This window comes from Cebus imitator, unplaced genomic scaffold (assembly GCF_001604975.1).
Source record: "Cebus imitator isolate Cc_AM_T3 unplaced genomic scaffold, Cebus_imitator-1.0 Scaffold268, whole genome shotgun sequence".
Classification (NCBI taxonomy): Eukaryota; Metazoa; Chordata; class Mammalia; order Primates; family Cebidae; genus Cebus; species Cebus imitator.
In genome coordinates this window covers 1230154-1245847 of record NW_016107583.1, presented here as the reverse complement: position 1 = coordinate 1245847, position 15694 = coordinate 1230154, and the positions used below count along the sequence as shown (strand labels likewise).

Genomic DNA, 15694 nt, shown 5'->3' with positions numbered 1-15694 from the left:
GAAGCAAATCTAGACTTTGCTTCCTATAGATGGCCCCCCGAAATCTCTGCAGCGATGAGGTGCCATAAGGCACATGACAAATCGGAAGTTCTCCAGACTGGAACTGATTTATCGTGGTGATCAGGCAACTATGGAGGGTAGAGTGATGATTCTAGTCTTTGGCCTTGGGAGTTATTGTGGAGATTGCTATTTTCTCAATCTGTAGTTATTTGAAGTATACATATTTGAAGAAAACAGTCATGTGTGTGTGTGTGTGTGTGTGTATGTGTGTTTCCTCTTTTAACCTTTAAGCAATAAGGCTAGAACTACTGGTCTAGAATAGTTTTAGAAATTGTCATTTCCTTTTCGACAGTTTATAAAAATTTCGGGATGTCTTCCTTTATCAGGTGTTTAGTTCTAAAACCTCTAGAGACATGTGGCTTCATTCCAAATCTCTGTAGATTTTCTTCTCTGTCAGCAAGCCTACCGTTGGCATATAGAAAGCTCCAGCGAGGGTCCTCTGGCATCATCCTTGGACTTGTCACTGAGTTGTTTGGATGTAACAGCATGTCACATATCAGTGGCAAGAACGGCATGCAGGTGAGGAGCAGAGGGCTGTCACTGCAGCTTTTCTAGGCACTCTCCTAGGAATTTAAGTTAGAAAGATTTAACGTGTGGAGTCTTGGAAGATGTATTTGTTCATTCGTCCAACAAAGTTTGAGTGTCCCGCCTCTGCAGGTTTCAGTGATTTTCTTGGTGCAGAAAACCTGTTCTCAACATAAATTCGGAATGCTGAAACTACTCCTTCCTTGGAGGAGGACGTATTTTGATGGGCAGGGGCAGAAGGGGACTGTGTTAGGTAGCTCTTGGTAGCTTTAGCAAGCCATGATGGAGGGAGAGCCTCAGACTTGAGGATCTGGAGAGCAGGGGCAGCCTCGTTTTTATCCCTTCTCGTGCTGGGCACAGTTGCTGGCAGATTGTAGGCACTTGATACATCGGCTATGAACTCAAGAAGGAGGTGAGGATGAAAGTGATACTCGTTCAAGGGAAACCTAGAGAACTGACCATTCAGCTTTTGGAGATGAGATGGCATATCAGCTGGGAACATAAGCTGGATAGGAAGGATAGGAGCAGCATATTCTCATCAGTCAGCTCTGAAGATGACTCTCATTGCCTTTGCTCCCTAGTTCAAGAACTAGCAAGAGCCTGCAATGTTACTTGTGCAAATATAATCACAGTTTGACTTTTAAAAGGAGATTTTAGGTAACTGCCTACTTCTTCACATTGAATTTATATAGACTAGCGTTAGAGAGAATTGCCGAATCTGAATAAACCAAATGAAGAATTTTAACTAAAGTATAAAATAGAGTCTCACTCCTCTTTAACTTTATTCTTTGAGTATTTTAAATCCACAGAGCTCTTTCTTTGTAAGCATATGAATGTGCATTTATATATATGCCTACTGAAATAACACTTCATTTGATTTCCTCTTTATTTGGTTATTTATAAATAGTTGGCAAGCAAACATAGACTTTAAAAATGCCATTCATTAATGATATCTCTTTTTTTGCATGAATAGGAGAAAAGGTGATGTTAGGATTGATTACACCAATTTTTTTCTGAGCATATACCATGTGTTGCACTGTGCGAGGCACTGGATGGTGAGTCTTAATTCTGATTCTCAAGAGAGACAAACTGTAAACAAAGGTCTCCCAAACTTAAAACACCACATATTACACACCATATTACAAGGCTGTAATAGATGTAGAAACAGTATTTTATAGGTGTACAGGCAAGGGACTCCTAGAGTGAGCTGAGAGGCAGGGAGTCCTTAGGGAAGTGAGCCAGGAAGAACAGCAGGGCCAGCTCTAGAGAAGGGCGTTGCTTGCTTTGTAATCTGTAGCACATCAGTGAGGAATCAAGCTTTTAGGATATGGTTCTGTATGAGTGTATCTTGCCTGGTTTTGACCTCTCTGGGTAACCAGAAATCAGTCTGGGTATGTAGAAATGGAGCTTTCATATTGAAGATACAAGCTTGGATCAAGCTTACATTTTGTAATAAAAATATACGTACTTTGTAGAGCTCCCAAGGACCTGATGCCTGTCTCCAGAGTACCCTGAAGCAGTCTCTGTTCTGATCCAAGGTCTCTTGCGCCTACCCAGCTGTTCTGGAAGGATTGTCTTTAGTCTTTTATCAGATAACTTTAAGCCCCTGCAGACATGTAGTAATAAATACTAACTTCCTGCTTGCAGATTTAAGTGTTTGCTTTTCTCCAAAATATATATGTGATCTGTGTGTGATACTTCAACACAGTCATTTTCTAGCCACTTTTGCGATGTATTAACATGACTTAAAAACACAGGCCGTTATTTGAGTGCTCTGTATTTGAGTGTGTTCTGGAGCAGTGCTGTCTGTGTGATGGAAGCATGCAAGAATTGTTTGAAACCCTTTGTATCAGGGCACTTTCTGTGTAGCAGTGTTAAATCTTCCTCTAGTAGTCACATAGCTTAAAGCATGGCTGTTTGGTCGCTCCCTGCATAAAGTCCAGGGTCAGGCTCTGCCTGGAGTGATGGAGAGCGCAGGAAACTTGTGAGCTGATGAGGGAGGGAGTGGCCTCTTTGCAGTGGTATATGATATTTTTGCTTTACCTATTCTTACGTGAGCACTTTGAAGCCATTGTATTATGCAGACATTTTAGCATTGAAAATACCATAAACATAAGCAATCTCAAATAGTGTGCAGAATGACGTGGGATCTTGAGCTTCCTTATTGTTGAAACTTTTTCTTTAGGATGGCAACCAGGACTGGGGTAAAGGAGGGGGTGGGAGTGGAAACCATGTGGAAGATACATCCACGTCAGCCCTGCTATGTTGACCACATACAGTCATCACAGAGGAAGCTGTCAGTCACTGTGGCTCTGGGGCCTGCTCAGTCTCTGAGGGGGCTTCTCTCTCCATTGTCTGAATCATCATCCTCTGATGTCCTTTGAGTCACTGATTTTCTTTTTAAAGTTAAGACATGGATTTGGCTAAGTCATGATGGAACTTATTTGTTTTCTATTTGGAAATCTAGAGGAAGGCTTTCTACATTTTGTCTCTGTCCCAAATTTGCAAGCCTCGTTTGAATAGGTACATCATAAACCCTGGATATGGCGGGGAGGAGAGTATCCAGACAATGTTAGAATCGTGACAGTCAAGACTGCCCCCAAAATCTTTGGACCTGCTGCTAAGACTTCTCTCTGGTGCCTAAGCAAAATAAATGCATTATGCTCACAATCACAGGACACCTTTGAACCATAGTTTTGGTGGACAGAACTGATAGATTTTTGCTTTGATTTCTAACAGATTTCTTACAGAAATGTTTAAAAGAAGTTAAATCTGGCTATAATGGGGACAAGATTAGAACTGGAAAAGGAGTCATGGTAATGAAAAAAATTACATATTTTGACCGCATTGTATCAAGATGGCTTGTGAAAATGCCTTACTTAGATATAGAAATCCCCATTAAGAGGTTCCTGAAAGCCAAAAATGAGAAACCCATCTAAGACAATGGAAAGCTGGTGATGGAAAGGAAAGGGTTTCTTTGGAAGGTATTGGATGCCTGGATGAAAGAAGAAAAGCAAAATTTGAATTCAAAAAAATTATTTTTCTGGTCCTAGTATTCCTCTCATGCTTTGGGGAAAAGTTTTGTTGTTTTCAACAGGTGACATGGACTAAATGACTTGTCCTCACATAACAATTATTTTCTCCTTAGATAGTACGTGATTTCTCTAAACGGAGCTCCTGAGGGTAGAGACAGTATCGTTTGTATGCCTCTGCCTGACACTCTCCTGACACATAAAATATTTATTGAATTAATGAGTACTGAATTCTCTTAAAATTATTCCCAGAATGCTTCCTTCTTTACAGTATCATGATATGAATTTAGCTATTAACAAGAAAGACTATTATTCTTATTTTTATTATTTTTCCAATTCACTTTTCTTTCTATACAATAATATATGCAAGCTCAGACATTTCATGGTATATACACAGTGGTCTGTGTGTATGTATGTGCAAGTATCTATCTATATTCAGGCATTTCATTAATACTGGGAGATTTAATTAAATTTTGCAGCCACTCTATGAAATGGCTACAGATTTTGTTCTCCTAAACATGAATAGATTGGTGAATAGATTGATTCTGTAAGGCACACCCACAGATTTAGCTTCAGCATGCCTTTTAGTCTTTTATTGAGCACCTGCTGCATTTCAGACACAGGGTACTTTATAGACATCCTCTGCACAGCCCTGTAAGGCTTGAAGCACAAACCAAAGCTTGAAGAAGTTGATAACCTTTTACTATTCCCCATTTTTTCTCCTTTATTTATTAAAAAGAAAAAATCAGAACTGTATGTACTTGGGGTTCCAGTTCAAATGGCATCTCTACCCATTGCCTTCTGTGATAACCCGAGCCAGATCTTTCTGCGCTTCCACAGTATATGGCGCTATTTAAGGTCCCCAGCACAGTACTTTCTAAGGCGGATGGGACGCTGGGAGCTGTCAAGAGTTAAAGGAGAGTGTTTTACATTTGAATGTTGTAAACATGAAAGCTTCACTTAATTAAGCATTCTAACTATTTGAGATGTGGGTATGAAGTACCTTAGATCAGAATGTGTTTCAAAGTTAGGCAGAAAAAGTGGCATATGAGGTGGTGCTTTCTAAGGCTTTAAATCAGTAGAGAACATCTGTCTGTAAAAAATCAGCAGAAACCATTCTTTTTAATAAATGCAACATTAAATTTAGCTTTAAGTTCTAAAGGTGATTAGCAAGGTCTATGGAGTAACTTCTCTTGGGATAAGTGTTTTCGTGGTTTAGTTGCTTGTAACAAAGTCATAAAAATTGATCATGAAATGAATTGAAATAAGACATTTTGCCAAAAAGTTCGGAAACGTTTGTGTTGGGAATTTGTTTAAAGTATATTTACCTGGAGCCAGAAAAGCTATTCTTGTAGACCATAACTGTGCAGTTATTTTAAAAAGAGTTGGATATTAAAAGATGATTGTTAGAATACTTTTGTTAAAAGAGATAGTAAAAATTCTTTAAGAACTTACTGAATTTGAATTAAGAGCCCCAATTGCGTATTTGTTTTTTTCCTCAAAAAGGTATGTTTTGTTCATTTCTGGACTGGGAAAATGGCATAATTTCCTCCCTGCTGTCTGCTTCCTCCCAGCCTCTTTCCTTGCATATGCGTTGGGGTTCAGATTTTGCAGCTTTCTACAACACGCTTCTGTCAGTAAAAGCCATTTTTTTCCTTTTCCAAATATCTTCAGGAGCTTGCAGATATGTTTATTACCTTCTCCTATCCCCTTTTTTGGGGGGGGGGACTTAGATGTCTTTCTTGTTAAATGTTAAGTGTCTAGAGAACAGATTCTCTTAATCATCATCCTTAGAGCCTTCACAGTGAGTACAATGCCCCTTACCTCATGGGTATCCATGAGCTCCTTTGGGAGCCCTGCTCTTCTGGATAACCTCACCCCTGCTTCCACATACTCTTCCATTTTAGTTATTAAGGGATTAAGTCAAGGCAGTGGAAGCCATTCATCCTTCATTAATCTGTGCGATAACAGCCTGCAGTAGCAAGGGCAGATAAAGAAGTGGAATTAGCCTTTTTGCTTTTAACCTCTTGCCAAACCCCAGCAGGATGCTCCACTGCGGGGAACTTTCCCCCTGCAGTGGTTTTGTGCCTGGGCATTTCTAGGTACAGTTTTCTTTGAAGCAAGTGTCAGAAGGAAGTCCTCAGCAGCACAAGGGATTGCTACTAAATTCCAAAGAGCAGCTTCCAGGCCCTCAAGACAGATGTTTCCTCCTCTCTGCTTTCATATCTTAAGTCCAGTGCTTTTCCTTCCTGGGATAATTTAGTCTCTCTAAATCCTTTACCTACTTCCTTATATGTGTCTGCAATACCTGACTTTTACAATCCACCTTTGAAAAAGAGTCACTCTTTGACCCAGTCTGCTTTCTCACCAGTCCAGTAGAGGGAAAGGTGCTTATTGTTGAGTGCCTCTCAGCAAGCTTGTTCTGGCTGGGGCAGACTTGAGGGTCTCCAATATGATTTGATAATGGTCAGGCTCCCAGGCTCGAAAAAATTTTGGGGTGTCCCTAAGTTTCTTTGTCACAAGAGGATTACAAATAAAAGTTATAAAATCTTGAAAGAAAACTACCCCTTGTGGTTTAGATTATTTTCTCTAACTAGCAATGTGAACTTTTGAAATAATGAACTTTGTTTACTAATTCTAGTGCTGAAATAGAAGAGATTCTTGTCTAATTATGCAGGTGTTATGGGAAAGGGATCCCAATCCAGACCCCAAGAGAGTGTTCCTGGGTCTTGTGCAATAAAGAATTTGGGGAGAGACCACAGAGTAAAGTGACAAACAAGTTTATCAGAGAATCAGAGAAACAAAAGGATGGCTGCTCTATAGACAGAGCAGCAGGAAGGGCTGCTGGTTGGCTTTTGTCGTGGTTATTTCTTGATCATATGCTAAACAAGTGGTGGATTATTCATGAGTTTTCCGGGAATGGGGTAGGCAAATCATAGAACTGAGGGTTCCTCCGCTTTTTACACCATGTAGGATAACTTCCAGATGTTTCCATAGCACTTGTAGACTGTCATGGTGCTGGTGGGAGTGTTTTGTAGCATGCTAATGCATTATAATTAGTGTATAGTGAGCAGTGAGGAGGATCAGAGGTCTCTTTCGTCACCATCTTGGTTTTGGTGAGTTTTGGCCAGCTTTTTTACCACATACTATTTTATCAGCAGGGACTTTATGACCTTAGAGCTTCTCTTAATCATCATCCTTAGACCCCTCACAGTGAGTACCATCTTGGTTTTGGTAAGTTTCGGGAGACCACAGAGTAAAGTGACAAACAGGTTTATTAGAGAATCAGAGAAACAAAGGTCAGTATCTTGTGCTGACCTCTTAGCTCATCCTGTGGCGAAGAATGCCTAACGTCTTGGGAATGCAGCCCAGTAGGTCTCAGCTTTATTTTACCCAGTCGCTATTCAAGATGGAGTTGCTCTGTTTTGAAGGCATGTGACACAGGGATTTCTATTTTTTAAAACATTATAACACGTGAATCATTTTATATACTCATGATATTCAGATACTCTGATTTTTGCCTCCTTAGTGATTACATTTGACTGTCAAGATTAGGGGGGGCGCAGTGGCTCACACCTGTAATCCCAGCACTTTGGAAGGCTGAGGTGGGTGGATCACAAGGTCAGGAGATCGAGACCATCCTGGCCAATATGGTGAAACCTGTCTTACTAAAAATACAAAAAAAAATTAGCTGGGTGTGGTGACGCACGCCTGTAGTTCCAGCTACTTGGGAGGCTGAGGCAGGCAGGAGAATCACTTGAACCCAGGAGGCGGAGATTGCAGTGAGCTGAGATCGTGCCACTGCACTACCACCTGGGCGACAGTATGAGACTGTGTCTCAAAAAAAAAAAAAAAAAAAAGGTTACAGTATATTTTTGAGTGACCCATTAAAAAAAATAACATATACCTAGGTATATGTTGAGGCTGACCTAGGTAATCTATGAAATTTCACAAAAATATTATGAGATCTGTGTTGTGTAAACAAGTGTGATTCTAAAGGAAGAAGAAACTAAAATGCATATCCATCATGTCCTGTTTTAAAGCCTGGCTTTTGAGTTTATTTGATGCTTTGCTGTTGTCATTCTAAAACAGATGTCATCTTAAAATGATTTATCTTGACGATATTATTTTTGTTTTGTAGCCAGTAAAAACAATCCTTTCCGGTTATGTAGCCAAAAGAAAGCAACACGGCCACTTATGTTTAGGATATAAGAATGTAAATGAAATTAGAACATTACATGTTGGTAAACATTCTTAGAAAAAAATGATTGTAGCTCATTTCTAAGATAATTTTCAACTGCATTCTGCCATATATAATGCTATGGCATAGCATCTTTGTTATATTGGGGTGGCAATTAGGGACTTCTTTGAGATTAGATGAATAAAAAGAAAAGTGCAATGCCTTTTTTTAAAAAATATAAGTTGTTATTGTATGGCATGTCTTTTTTTTTATCTTATTTCCTGTCAACCTATCTATCATTTTTTATTTTATTTTATTTTTTAAGACAAAGTCTCACTCTGTTGCTCAGGCTAGAGGGTAGTGGCACAATCTTGGCTTACTGCAATCTTGGCCTCCCTGATTCAAGCTGTTCTCCCGCCTCAGCCTCTCGAGTAGCTGAGATTACAGGGGCCCACCACCATGCCTAGGCAATTTTTTGTATTTTTAGTAGAGACGGGTTTTTGCCACGTTGGCCAGGCTTGTCTCTAACCCCTGACCTCAAGTGATCCATCCGCCTCAGCCCCCTCAAAGTCCTAGGATCACAGACGTGAGCCACTGTGCCCGGATGATTTTATATTTTAAATGTCATTCCTGTAGGCACATATAGTTGAGTCTTTTTAAAATATTCATTCTTACATTCTCTGCCCTTTAATTGGAGTATTTGTCCACTGACATTTAATGTAATTATTGACATGATTGGATTTGACTTGTCATTCAGTTATTTATTTGTTTTTTTTGTTTGTTTGTTTCTTTGTTTTTTTGTTCCCCATTCTTGGCTTCTTTTGGATTATTTGAATTTATTTTTATTTTTATTTTTTTGAGATGGAGTTTCACTCTTGTTGCCCAGGCTAGAGTGCAATGGCGCAATCTCAGCTCACCACAACTTCCACCTCCCACGTTCAAGCAATTCTCCTGCCTCAGCCTCCTGAGTAGCTGGGATGATAGGCATGTACCACCACATCCAGCTAATTTTTTGTATTTTTAGTAGAGATGGGGTTTCACCATGTTGGTCAGGCTGGCCTTGAACTTCTGACCTCAGGTGATCTGTCCGCCTCAGCCTCCCAAAGTGCTGGGATTACAGACTTGAGCCACCACACCTGGCCGGATTATTTGAATTTTTTATTTGTATAATTTCATTTGCTTTTTAGTTATTTTGGCTATAGTTCTTCATGTTATTATTTTAGTGGTTGTTCTAGGGATTATAATATACCTTAACATTTTAGACTCCATATAGAGTAACATTGTCCCACTTTATGTGAAATGTAGAAACCTTCCAACCACTTAGGTTTGTTTACTGTCCATCTCCTCCCAATCTCATCTGTTATGTTTGTTTTCACATTGTTTTCTTTTTGCTGCATAGTGCACACTTTGCCCATTGCCATTTATTTTGAAGAAAGGCTTATTTTTGTTCTCCAACTTCTCTTGCTCTGAAGCTTGGATTATTTAGGAATGCTTACCAATGCTGTGGCTAGGAGGGGTAACTATAATGTGTACATAAGTTAATTTACCATGTTTATACTGGCATAGGACAAGACTGCAGTGAAACTTTCTAGTATAAAAGTACAATAACTATAAAGACTTATTTACCCTCAAGTTTTCCCTTAAGATGTGATGAGATGAATGTTATGTTAGGGCATCACACTAACTTGACAATGATATCAAACTATCTACTTGGGGATATTTTCCAAGTGGGCAAATATTTCTGAATTAAGAATGTGAGACAATTATAGATGTAAAGATACAAGAAAGGCCAACTTAATGCGTCTCCTTAAGAAAACTCGTTTCCATGCAAAACACACCACACACTTCCCTTTCTCCTTTTCCTTCTTTTCCATGCCCTTGTGGACCACCTCAGTCCTGATCAAGCTCAATGTGAAGTTAGAATTTGGGAAGCATGGAGGTTAGACATTTTTTAAAAACACTTTTTTGGGGGGTTAGTTTGGAAACACCCAGTTTTAGGGATAACCCAGAGCTAGAAAGGAAAAGAAATGGTTGAAACTTGTATATCTCAATTGTATGTGGAAATTTTGAGACTGAGCTATTTTGAGAGGGTTGAATTCAAAAGGAGAATTTCCTACTGTTATTTGAAAGTACTCTAGGGCTCAGGATTGAATGAAAAGGAATATCATTTTGAGAGCTTTTGAAGAAAATGACTTGAAATGAGATGGAAACAGTTATCTAAGTTCAGGTAAGTTTCCTGAGATGAATTTAGTTCTGTTAAACACTTTGACTAATGGAGAGGTCCAGCCACCAGTCCTCAGAATGAATTAGATTGGCTTTGGAGAATGATTTCTCAAGTGACTCTTTAGGGAAGAGCCAGAAAGAGGCTGAAACATGGGACCATGTTTGAAAAAGCATGACCCCTGAATTTATTTGGGTGTCACAAACATCTTTTCTGCTTTACACTTGAGATGAAACAAACCTAGAAAGGACAGGGCAGGGTGGAGAGCATGAAGTTTTGGGAAAAGAGGCCCTGCCATTGCCTCTGATGGCCATGAAAGCAGAACCGCTCTGATGAACACTGAACAGAAATAAGGTGGGAGAGGAACATAAATACCAGCTAGACAATTGTGAACATGCAATCCAGCATTCCACCCTGACAGAAAATAACAGATGAGCCCCCACCAAACTTCTAAAGCCTAAAGGTTATAGATATAGCTGTTTGGAAATATACTTAGTAATGGGGAAAGTTTGGCTCTCAAAGATCAGCCATGTAGCTGATCTGGAAATGAAGGGAAGATGGCTTTTAAACATCAGGCTGACCCTATTCTTAGAGCTCAACTAGAGGACAGAAGAAGAGGATAAAACCATGCCCTTGATGTGGTAGAACTAAAACCGTGTTTGCTCCTTATGCTATCGTCATTATATTATAATTAACCATTCATTTCTGTGTGTGGTAAATAACAATGCTGACACGGTCACAAAATAATGTGAAGCATATGGGTCACAACTGTTTTTAACTAAAGACTTCTCTAAAGATTTATTTAGGTTCCTTAATTACAGAGTGGCTTGGAAGACTGGCATGTGGTTTCAGTTTATAGTTATAAATGTTGGCGCTGATGATGGGAGCATGCTTATGTTGCCAGAGAGGGAGAGGAACAAGTTTGGGGTTGGGGGGGGCTTGTGTTCTTTGGGGCCCTCCCTTTTGTCTTTTCTTTTTTTTTTTTTTTTTTTTTTTTNAAAAGAAAGTGAAGATCTATGTTTATAAGAAGTAAGTATGATGACATTTATACTGTATTTGAGATGGGTGTGCCAGTAGTTACAAACCAATTTTTCCAGTGCTTAGGTACTTTAATTGGTAAATTTTCATGTCAATTTGATCTCAGTGACTCTCTAGAATCCTGAAAGAATAAATCCCTTTTAGCCTTTGTCTTATATTAAGATTAAGCTCTCTGTTAGATAAATCAGACCCTGTCTTTGAGGACAGCAGTTAAGTATTTCATTCTGGACAGAGAAGAAAAAATAAGTAGTCAACTTAGGTGCCTTGACTTAAAATGAACCCATGGCAGGGTCATTTGATGATCCTCCAAAGCCTCCTGTTTGTGTGTATATGTGTGTGTGTATATGTGCCATATGTATTACTCATTTTTGAAGTAATTTTGCATTATTTTGGAACTAGTGATAAATACAACACTACATTGTAGTCCTGGGTGCGTGAGAAAAAGGTCTATATTCAACAATACATGAAGAATTTAGTGAATACATTTCATATATTGGAAAACTTGTATTTGCTGTAGTGTGTTTTCTCCTACACTTCTTGCCAATGATAATGAAAGTGGTATCTCAAAATATTATCTGGATATTGGAAGAGCGGGAGAGGAGGAAGGCTCATAAAAAAAATCTAAGCAATGCTCTCCTTCCCTGCATGAAGGCCATAGAAGAAATGAATTTTCCAATGCTTATCATTCTTCATGGAGCTCACTCCAGTAGGGACTTTGCCACTGCTTCGAGAGACTCCACTCATTCATCCATCCCTTCATTTATGACTTGGTATCGGTTACATTTCATGTTTATGTCTCTGTGGCATAAACATGGCATAAAGATTAATTGGAAAGGCTCTGCCTTAGAGGGCTTTATATTCTGGTAGGGAATAAGAAGGTATGTACATAACTAATTATAACACAGAAAAAATTTCTGACATTTATTCAGGGCTTTATAACTTTCAAGGTGCTTGTATGCACTTTTACTTGATCTTCTAAAGTATGTGGCTGCATTTTCCGTGTTGGAGATGAAGACACTGAAGTTCAGCCATGATGATGACTTGCTCCAAGTTAGGTAGGTGTTGAGATATTTATATAGGGCCCAGAGAATTGCATCTGAAATGTTTTCTGCCTTTGTGTTCATTGTTTTCCACCATCCCCATTATGGAGTGGTGCACAGACTGAAGAATCAGAGAATGTGAGAGAAGGCTAAGGTCATAAGCAGCTATGGAGCTTGAGCAAGGCTTTCGCTGTACAGAGAATGGTTGAAAGGGCTTTGAGAGAGAGAGAAAGAGATCAGTGCACATGGTTCAGAGGAACAAGCCAGAACACGCTGTTATTCAAAAAAGACCCTGGTGTCAAGATCTTATTACTTTTTTTCTGTCTGTCACTTTCTTTTATTCATACATTCATTCAACAAATGCACTTGAGAGTATACAGCACTTACTACATGCAAGGCAGCGGACTCACTGATAAGGGGGTTACAAAATAAGACTAGATCCATCCTTGAGGATCTCACAGTAGTTCAGCTGGAAGGTGAGATATGCTGGCAAATAATTGTAAGAGAACATGATGAGAGAGGGAAGAAAGTGATTCACGGTATTTCTGGGTTCAAGTTTTCAAATCTTCTGAGGATGGGTTCACGGGCTTCTCATGTCATCTTAAGACCATGTTTCTTTAAGGAGGCTAGCATTTAATTTGCAGATCTGTGTTGAGGATTAAGTCCAACTGTGAACCCCATAACACTTTACTGGACTCCTGGCACATTGAAGGTATTCAGTAAATTGTCATTATTTATGGTCCATATGCCTTTGGAAGAAAAGCCTAATTCCTTGACTGGTGTGAACAGCTCTCTGTGATCTAGTTGGCCAGATGTACACTCTTCCTGTATCCCAGTCCTTCTCCAGTCTCCTGGCTGCAGACTGGTTGCTCTTACATGCACCCTTGTCACGCTGTGGTCTTTGCAAAATACAGACGTGCTGTATCCCAGTGGTCAGTCACGGGGTCAGTGCTGGCCCTGCTGTGTCGCACAGGCAGTGGACCTCAGCAAGTTATGTCTTTGATTTGTGGTGGTCTTGTTGCAAGATTTAAAATGACTAAACGTAAAGAGCTTGGAGACAGTTCTGGTACATGGTAAATGTTGATTTTATTAATTCTAATTACCATCTGACTTTGCTACCCGCTGTTTATCATCCTGCAGTGAAGCTCCCTTTCAGCTCTTCTGTTCTTCATTTGGAACTTGCCCATCTCTCTCCCCAGCTCATCTCTTATCCTCTCTTCCTTATGCTTTGCTTTGCCTTCCGGCTACACGGAACCGCCCATAATCCTTCACTCTACCTCCATGATGTTTTGGCCTTTATTTTTGCATAAAAGACATTTGTCTTGCTTCATTCTTTAGGACTGAGTTTTCCACCTCTTGAGTTTCTCTGAGTCCAGTCTCCACCCCTTTGTGTCTTGTTCTTCAATGTTCTGCACATACGTTTATCATTGGGCTTAATGTATTGGTTCCATTTTCTCTTTGTCCCTTTCTCTCCTGCTTTTGACAGAGAACTCCTAGAAGAAGGGGTCAGGCATTGTCTCTACATTCCCAGCTTGTTCTTGACACATAGTAGACTCTCAACAAGTACTTGTTAATAAATGAAGTGAGGGCTTTACCTATTTTCAATACATTATCTTATTGTCAGAATCATTTTTTCAATTAGCTGAAAGGGGCAAAATTTGCTTTAGTAAATTTTGAGGTGGGGAACAGCAACAGGAGCACTAGCCTGGCCTCACTTGACAAAGGCCCTTTGTCATCCTAAGGCAGGGTTAGAAGTTTGGGAAGCTTGGGCCAGAAGAAAACCCTGGCAAACCCAATTTTGCCTCTGGTGGATCTTAGAGTTTCAGTCATTTGTTTGTAAAGGCATTAGTTCTGTATTTAGCTTATTGTAGTAACATCAGCTACTTGGTATTTGATAGTATTTTTCTAATGTTTGGAAAGGATTTTTTCCCTCATTGTATTGAAACCTTAGTGTATTGTCTTGAAAAATCTCAACATTATCCAATTTTGGACATAGGGTGTAACATTTTCTCCTTGTTTGTCTGAGTTACCTGGATTTTAGTGTAACAAGTCATAAATGTAGCTTCCTGGGTTAAATAGAGCATATCATTAGAGTACAATAAAACAGCACCATTTTGGTTAATAGAGAATACATGGAAGAAGGTAATATGGCCCACAAAGGATGGGTTTATTTATTTATGGATTTTAAGAACTTACAGGAAATAAAATGGGATGGCTTGCTTTCCAAAGCATATCACAGTGACTCTTTAAGGAGCTTGTAGTTCCATCTGATAAATACATAATAATGATTGAATTCTAAGGACTTTTTTCCATTATTCCCTGCAGCTTTGCCCTGTCTGATGAAGCATACAGATCCCTAAGAGATCAAGATAAGGACCAATGTATTCTCATTACTGGGGAAAGCGGAGCAGGAAAAACAGGTAAGTCTCCTCCAGGTAACTCTGCAGAAGGTAAATGCTACCCAGAATGTCAAAGAGGACAAGCGGGGCTTCCTTAGCAAGATCTGTCACAGGGCTACTGTGAGGGTGCTTCTGCAGGAGGATACTGGTTAGGGTTATAGAGTGCTCCCTGGACTCCCCAGAGAAACAAGGTGCCTATCCAAGGGGATTCCAACCATTATGAAGTCTAGTGCTGGATTCTAGACCTTTCTAGTGTAGTCTCTGGATGGTGCAAGATCTCTTTACTTTTCTCCCAAGATATTAAACTTTTGTGCTCTCACAGATTCAAACTGCTTCCCCAAGGAATGCCAGTTTATTTAGGTTTTAAGAATGTGCAAACACACTCTACCTTTGCTAAAAAGTGAGGGAAGGTACCAGGAAAATGCTAACATTCTACTCAAGAGTTTTCCTCTGAAGTCTGAAGAACTGAGATTTTTAAATGTATTTTTTTAGACCTGGCAAGCTTCCCGTAAAACAACCCTCCAAATGGAAGGGTTATGCTTTTTTCCTCTTGTGCTTTTAATGAAAGCAATTCATATGATTGGTGGTCTTGAGTGAGAAAATGACTTTACAGATGGTACCCAGCTACCTGGAAAAGATTCAGAAGAGCCACAGTCCCTGAATCCAACCTTAGAAAGGTTAAAGCTGCTGTCGTCAGTGGGTTTTTTGATGGAACTGATGAGTCTGTGGAGGAGGAGGATGGTGAGGGAGATGGCATTTTCATAAGGTTTCATCGTAAAATGCTTTTGTTTAATAGATACGTGCACGTACATACTCACAGACCACTGTGTATATACCATGAAATGTCTGAGCTTGCATATATAATTGGTCAGTTGTCTTAGTACCTGCATAGCCCTCCAAAACAATGGTGCTTGGTGTCACCAAAGGGCTGTACATACAAATTACATGCAAAACGTAAGTGGAGTGAAGGAAAATCATATGGTGCTTATGAGAGCACATTACAAGAATTGGATTTTACAAATCTCTCATTATCTTGGTCCTTTTGTTCTGGAAACATCCTAACTTGTCAATATGCTTCATGAAATTGCATACTAAAAAGTAAACAGAATACTTCAGGTTTGGTCCTGGTTGTGAGAGAACTATTTCCCTCCTTTTTTTTTTTTTTTTTTTTTTCCCTCAACACAATGTTTATGAGATTT

The 15694-nt window shown here is 39.5% G+C and overlaps 1 protein-coding gene across 12 annotated transcripts in view; it reads left to right on the top strand.

Moving 5' to 3' along the window:
* Positions 1–15694, top strand: part of MYO1B (myosin IB) — a 186894-nt gene that overhangs the window by 71487 nt on the left and 99713 nt on the right. For all 12 annotated transcript variants that reach the window (XM_017500671.2, XM_037728546.1, XM_037728545.1 and 9 more), the window contains exon 4: positions 14422–14516. In XM_017500671.2, coding sequence (XP_017356160.1) covers positions 14422–14516 — 95 coding nt within the window. The remainder of the gene's footprint in view (positions 1–14421; positions 14517–15694) is intronic.